This window comes from Delphinapterus leucas, chromosome 2 (assembly GCF_059928025.1).
Source record: "Delphinapterus leucas isolate spDelLeu-1000000601 "Yukka" chromosome 2, BTC_Dleu_Yukka2, whole genome shotgun sequence".
Taxonomy (NCBI): domain Eukaryota; kingdom Metazoa; phylum Chordata; class Mammalia; order Artiodactyla; family Monodontidae; genus Delphinapterus; species Delphinapterus leucas.
In genome coordinates this window covers 112408406-112415992 of record NC_143130.1, presented here as the reverse complement: position 1 = coordinate 112415992, position 7587 = coordinate 112408406, and the positions used below count along the sequence as shown (strand labels likewise).

The following is a 7587-nucleotide window of genomic DNA, read 5'->3' as shown; positions in this document are numbered from 1 at the left end:
TCGAGTAGGGGGGAAAATAAAAAAAAGAAGGGAGAATTTTAATTCCAGTTTCACCTACCCTGCTTGTTGGAATGGCTGCGCAGATTTTCATGTTGGAGAGTTCCATCTGTCTGGCAGAAGCTGGAGTGGTGTTGGGGGCAGGTTATCTGGTGAAGTGGGAATGTACAGGAACCCCGCCCTCTAGGCACGGTTACACAAGCCCAGCAACCCGTCCCAGCCAGTTCTAAAACCTCTAATGGTCTTCACCTTCACCCTTTGTTAGCCTGTTTCTCAAACAGGCGTTTAGTCCCAAACACAACCAGCCACTTTAGCTATTCATAAAATTAATTTCTCAAAAGCAAAGTTATTTCAATGCATGCAAAGTCTTCAACGATGTTGTAGAAAACACACTTTTAAAAGACCACATTTATATATTTAGAGTTCTAAATATTTTGGGTTTATCCACCTACTTGGGTGAAATAACCACCAATTTACATATACATAGTTAAATCACAACACTACAAGTCTCATTTTTTATCTCTCTACCCTCGATTTTATGCGAGTCATAGAAACCACATGAAATCTTCCATGACCATAAAGATATCTGTATTAAATCTTGTTAGTTCTGGACTTCATGTTCACTTGATTTCCAATTTTGAAAAAAGTGGAAGAAACATATTTGGAAGAACCTTTCACTGCTCTAGCTTAAGTAAGTCGTTTTCTCAATGTTTTATAGATTAATAATTTGTATTAACTTGTATCAGACAAACTCAAATAAAATACTTTAAACCTGGAAATAAATTGTAATTTGGGATTTCAAGTTTTAAGTTGTGTTCACTGAGCACTTTCAGTTCCAAATCTCAAAAAGAGCAAACTTCATCTCATTAAAAACAATTATAAGTATGAAAGAAGAAAAGCTTCAAAAAGTTTCAAAGTGTTTTTCTGGCATAAGCTAATTTTACTGGCAAAGGTTGGGGAAAACAAATATCAACACAACATTACAACCAATTTGTTGCAAAAAAAAAAAAACCAATTAAATGCCAAGCTAGATTTCTGTGTTTTTGAAGATGATAACTTGAGGGATGATAGGATTGATTGAGATAAATGAAACGTTCACATTGGGCTTCAGGAGGCCTTCACACGGTTCTTTCTCTCTGTATATCCCCCTTCCTATCTAGTATGCGTATTAAACAAACTATTCTTACTTCTAATCACATCGTTATATATGTAACTCGGACACGTATCCAAGTAGAACTTTTCCACTCCAGTCCTTAGTTCCTAATGAATTCAAAGAAGTCAATTTTACTCCCGACCTCAAAACATTTTGCCATTGAAATTCTATTTCTCAATCATGCAACAAACAATCACAAGTAAGTATGGTTATTTAATATGGACAGAAAGAAATACTCAAGGGGGAAATCTTTCTTCTATATCTATGTCCCCTTACCTCAATATGAGTCCAACTCTCTTTTTAACTTTTGATAGTCAAAAGACTGTATTTCTTTTGTCCCAGTATATTCTTATTCCACTAATAAAATCCATGGTAAAAGGGAACAATACACCATCACCTTTTTCAGTCTAAACACATGCTTGTGAGCTGTTTTGGATTACAAATGTGTAATGGGGATTTCCTTTGCCTAACCTTATTCACTTGGACTCTATTACTATTTTAAATATCAGCCATACATTTGGCTTCTAAAACAATTTATTTGCAGAATTTTCTTTCATGCTTCACTCTAAAGAATTGTTAAATTTCAAGAAACTTGGACCTCTGGTGAAACTGCTCTCATACGAAGAAAATAAAATTATGTCCAGTCTGCTTAAAGGAGATAATTAAACTAGCTGTCTCGGTCTATTTTGGTCCATTTCCCATTTGTGTATATTTGGTTCCAGCTCTTTTAATTTTTCCTGGCTCTTATCTGTCTTTCTTAGACCTCTCTCTCTCTCTCTCTCTCTCTCATTCATTCTTTCCTTTTGGTAGCATGGGATTTTTTTTTTTTTTGGCTTTAAGATTCTCTTTCCCTTTCCTCCCTCTAGCTCTCTCTTCCTCTATCTCTCTATTCCACAGCCCACCCATCCCCATGTTCCAATATTAACTATTCTGTATTTCTATTTCAAATCTGTTTGAGTCAGCCTCCTTCTCTCCTAGGCTTTTTTTTCTCTCTCTTTTTCCTGACCAACTCTCTAAGTGTTTGCTGATAACATCTTGGGGACAGATTATTTTTCATTGGGCCCTTTGTAAGAAGTAGCCAGCTTATTGCATTACTGCAGAACACATTTCAGACTATACAATTGTAACAAATGAACAACTTGTCCTCCACGGACTCACCACAGGATCCAATTAGTTACTAAACCTTTTAGTTAGGTTTTCTAATTATTTTCTGGAGTCATAGCAATTGAACTGCTGAAACAATTCAAAAAAAAAAGTTTTCATTTTGCTTCAGGTTTATATATATGCATATATATGCATGCATACGTATATTGCAAGTTAAAACAAAATTATGACTGTAAGCAAAAGGACAGATTTCTAGATAAAACTACACAGACATATTTAAAAGTGAATCAAATAAATACCTCTATGACGTAAAAATGAAAGAAAAGGAGAGAGAGGCATTTTACTTCTTCTGAACATCTAGAATTGTAAATTGTTATAAGTTAAAAATAAAATATAAACATTGATCTGCAAGTCATTACAACAGGTGATCACTTCAGCAAAATCTATATTGCAACTTCAGCACATCTTTATTAGAACTCTTTCATTGTGGGTAAACAGCCACAAAAATAAATGCTGACTTAGAAAGTATAAATACAAATATTTAAACAAAAATATTTGCAGCATTCATAGCGCAAATTGTACCTGAACTGAAGGGCTCTGTGTGTCTATATATATATATATATATATATATATATATATATTACATATGTGTGCATTATATTCACTTCTATCTAACCATATACATATATTTATTTATAATTTGCCAAGTGCTATAAACAAGATACCTGAAACAAAATATATAAAAAGCATTCTATCAACTGATTTGAAAATAAACACAAGGTAAATAGCTATGCACATAAAATAATCTCTTTTTGCTGTATATCTACAGAAACTTAAAGATATCAGCTGAAAAGCCTATATTTTGTTTAAAGCTAGCGTTTATTAAATAGCCTGCTCCTTGTAAAATTTGACTCCACAATGGAAAAAAATATTATTTTCATTTTAAAAGTCTTAGTTCAAATGAAAGGAGCAGTTCAAATTTTAGTTGGCTGAAAAAGCCTTTGAATTCCCTAGAACTTTTAATGGTCTTTCAAAAATTAGCTCTACTTAATAAAAGAGACAAAAGTATCAAGATATATATGAATTTAGCCTATTTTTTTATTTCTGTGTGTTCATAGTAAACATTTTTGTAAGTGACAAACACGGGCATATGACCACAGTATCACAATCAAGAAATTTTAAGACAACATTAACAATCACTCAAATTTATGCGGCATCTGCGCAACACAGGTTACATATTTGCAAGGTTTACCTATAAGTACAATAGGTATTAACATTTCACTACATTTAGAAAAAATAAAAGTGACCTGTTAGTGACCACATACATCAAAATATACACAACACAAACTGAAGGCAATCATTAATTTTGTCCCCTTCCGATTCTCTGATTCATTTGAATAGGCAGTGCTGCCAACTGAAACAACTTTCTTTTTTTTTTTTCTTTTTTTTTTTTTAATACTTAGTATACCAAGTGCATTTTCTAGAACCCAATCTTTGGTCTAAAAGTAAACAAAAGAAAAAAAACAGGTTTTTTAAAAGAAAAAACAAAACAATAAATGGCCAAAATAATTTCTTGGGTACCTTTACTACGAATGCTTCTTAAATACAAATTACAGTTTAACATTTTTAAACTCTCCCCATAATTTAGGTTGTTCTCAATGTCTGCATCCACCATAAAGATCCATGATAATTTATAATACTGCACACATGGAAATCTGGCGGCTCTTAAGGACAGACTTGTCAGGTTTGAATGAAATGGCAAAGCAGTCACTATTTAGATACACATTCTACTATAATTTTGACTTCCAAACCTTATATTCTACAATGTATTCTCCCCACATTGCACCTCGCTGACACTCCACACCTTGTTAGAATAATAAACAACCCTAAGACTGAACAAACGTACAGAAATGCGGGGGGGGGCTTAATAAAAAATACCTGGACTTATTTTGTAATTATCATTTACAATGCAAATGTGTGTAAAACGTTCACTTACAGTCTGGTCCCAGGGATGTTAATGTATTAAAGGGTTGGAAGAAGACCCCTGATTTTGATGTGTGAAATAATCAGACAGTCCCCCGGACAGTCCCGTCGTGAAACTTGGCAAAGAGGGTCTTAAAGACTCACAGGGCAGGGTCGAGGGGGCCTGCGGAGACGTGGACGAGGACGCGGCCCGGGCGCTCATGGACGTGCTGCTCTGCGAAGTCATTGACGGGTGCGGGACGTGGGGGAAAAAGTAACTGGTCTGGCCCGCGAGCAGGTTGACCGAGCAGGGGTTGAGGGAGTAGGTCCCGGAGCAGGGCACCGACAGGCCGCAGGGCACCGAGGCGGCGAGCGCGGCGGCCGTGAGGTGGTGCGTGGCGTACGGGATCTCCCCGTTGACCAGACGGTCCACGCTCAGGCCGTTGGCTGTGGAGAAGGAGTGGTTGTTACCCAGCGAGTTCTGAGTCAACACGGAGCTGTAGGGCATGGGGTGGCTGGGGTAGGCCGACGTGGTGCCGTTGTAACTCAAAGTGCTGCTGGCGCGGGGGTGGTGCAGGGACAGGAAGGGCGACATGGGCCAGTAGAGGGAGCCGGCGCGGTCCATGAAGGTGAGGCCGGTGGAGGTGAGGCGCGCCCCGCGCTTGAAGGCCAGCTTGGCCCGCGACGTGGTGGAGCGGCGCCGCAGCTTGCCCGTGGTGCCGCCGATGAACACGTCGTCGCTCGAGGGGTCCAGCATCCAGTAGTTGCCCTTGCCCGGGTCGTCATAGTGGCGTGGCACCTTAACGAAGCACTTGTTGAGGGACAGGTTGTGGCGAATGGAGTTCTGCCAGCCCTGCTTGTTCTCGCGGTAGTAAGGGAAGTTCTTCATGATGAACTCGTAGATGCCATTGAGCGTGAGCCGCTTCTCGGGGCTCTGCCGGATGGCCATCATGATGAGCGCGTTGTAGCTGAACGGCGGCTTCTCGTACTTGCCGTTCTTCTTCTCGCCCTCCTTGCCCCCCTCCCCGTCCTTGCCGCCCTCGCCCGCCCCCTTCTTCTCCTCCCCCCCGGCGCCGGCGCCCTTCTCTTTCTCGTCCGGCCCGACGGGCGCCAGCTCCCCGGGCCCGCCGCCCGGCTCGCCCTTGCCGCCCAGCCCGTCCGCTTTGGCCCCGTCCAGGGCGGCGGCCGGGGGCGGCGGCGGCGGCGGCGGCGGGAGCAGCAGCTGCTGGGGGCCCTTGTCGTCGTCGGCGGCCGGGGCGCCCCGTGCAGGGGGCGGCGGCGGCGGCGGTTGCTGCTGTGGCGGCGGCGGCGGCGGTTGCGGGGCGGGCGGCGGCGGGTGGTGGTGGTGGTGGTGGTGGTGGTGGTGGTGCTGGGGGTGGTGGCTGTTGTGGTGGCCGTGGCTCGCGTGGTGGTTGTCGTTCTGGACCGCCTCTGGCACCAGGCTGTTGATGCTGAACGAGGACTTGGGGATCATTTTCACCTCTTTCCTATCTCCCATGTCCAGCATCACCCAGTCGTCGGGGGGAAACGGCGGCGGCGGCGGCGCGGGAGCGGGGCAGCGGAGCGGCGGGCGGCGGCGACCGTTGGGTGCCGAGCGGGGCGCGGGCTGCGCGGGCGGCGGCGGCGGCGGCACTGAGCGCTTCGGCAGCAGCGCAGTTGGACCGCAGGCTCCGGCGCTGGCAAGTCATGTAGCAAGAGCAGCAACCACCCCTCAGGAATTAGAAGAAAAAAAAAAAGGGGGGAAAGAAAAAAAGAAAGAGAGAGAAAAAAAGAAACAACCACCGCCCCGGGGGTGAAGCTCCCTCGCTCCCAACTCTACTTCTTGGTCTCCCCCCCCACCCCCCGCTCCCCCCCCCTGCTGCTTCCTCCTCCTCCTCCTCCTCCTCCTCCTCTCGCAGCAGCAGTCACAGCAGCAGCAGCAGCAGCAGCAGCCCAAAGGGGGGGAGAGCCGGGCGGCGGGCGGGCGCGTCCCGGAGCGGCCGCGGCGAGGATGGGGAGACAGCGATCGAGGCGGCTATAGCCACAATTAATTTTCCGAGCTACAGGCGCACACTAGGGCTGTAAAAAAATTTTTGGTTTAACCTTTCCTGCCGCTGGGCCAATCAGAGCCGGCGGCGTGCGGGAGCGTCTCTCCTGCCGTCGACCAATCGGCGGGTCCGGACCCACCCACCCCGCCCCACCCCGCCCCGCCCTCCGGCTCCCGCCCCCTCGGGCGCTCGCCTCCCCCTCTCCGCGGCCCTCGGCCTCGCGGCCGCGCGGAGCCGCGTAGGGATACGCCGGTGGGAGCACGCTGCGCCGCGGCCCTTCTCTGCGTCCCCTCCACCCGTTCTACCCCGCGGGTCTGCTCAACCGAAATCCCCCTCTTAGGGCAAATATCTCACATTTCCGGCTTCCTTTTCATGTAGTGGGTCATTTTCGTTTGAGCGTCAATATTTGTCCTTATTGATTAAAGTTTGTATCCAATTTTATGTTTAAAAGCGGGGGCGGTGGCGGCGGCGGCGGTGGTGGAGAGAAGAGTGGGAGTGCAGGGAGAGGATGCAGGGAGAGGGCAGGAAATGGAGGAGGGAGAGGCGAGGCACTACTTTCCCGAGTCGGCTTTGCAGGCCCGGGTCCGGCATTTCGGAGCCCGTAGGAAAACGGTGCCCCTCGTAGGTAACACTCCTCCGAGGTGTCGGAGGGTTGGGGAGGGAAGGCCCACCTCTGGCGTGGGAGGGAGGTCTCCTGTACCTTGAGGGAGGAGGGTCCGGCAGAGGTTTGGAAATGAAGGGATAAGGAGGAGGAAGTGGGCTGGCGAGCGCGGGGCCAAACAGGGTTACTTACTCGGTTCCTGCGGCTCGGGCGGCGGCGAGCTCGGGCGCCGCCGGGAAGCCAGGCCTGGGGCTCCCGGCGCTGCGGCGGCGGGCGAGGGCGGCTCAGTGGTGGGCGCGTTTGATGGCCTTCCGAAATGAGGGGTGCTCAGAGAGAAAACAATACCAAACAATCTCGAAATAAACCAGGTAACACATGCTCTCTATGTGCGTCTCTTCCCCTTCTCTCCCGCTCCAGACCTTCGCTCATGCTCTGGGTGACTCGGTGCCGTTTTCTCCTCGCCGCTCCAGCTTCTCCTCAGCTTCTAATCCGAATTGGAAGCGAGTAGCCGCGAGCTATCACCCTGGAAATGTTTTCATTTTGCTTGTTGACATTGGAGGGAAAATAAGGGTGGGCGTCTATTTCTTTCCGGTTTTTTTTTTAAGCCTTCCTATTTTCACTCCCTCTTTTCTTTTTCTTTCCGTTTCTCAAATGCTTTTAATTTGTGCGGGCCTTAATCCTGAAATAACCGCATGCTTCAGCCGGCCCTTTCCCATCCTGAATGCTGCTGGAAGGCGCCTAGG

At 46.7% G+C, this 7587-nt stretch overlaps 1 protein-coding gene across 1 annotated transcript; it reads right to left on the bottom strand.

The window, feature by feature from the left end:
• Positions 1–3249: 3249 nt before the first annotated feature.
• Positions 3250–6429, bottom strand: FOXG1 (forkhead box G1). Its single transcript, XM_022553517.3, has one exon. The coding sequence runs from the start codon at positions 5721–5723 to the stop codon at positions 4269–4271; it is 1455 nt and encodes a 484-aa protein (XP_022409225.1). The 5' UTR covers positions 5724–6429; the 3' UTR covers positions 3250–4268.
• Between the last annotated feature and the right edge of the window lie 1158 nt (positions 6430–7587).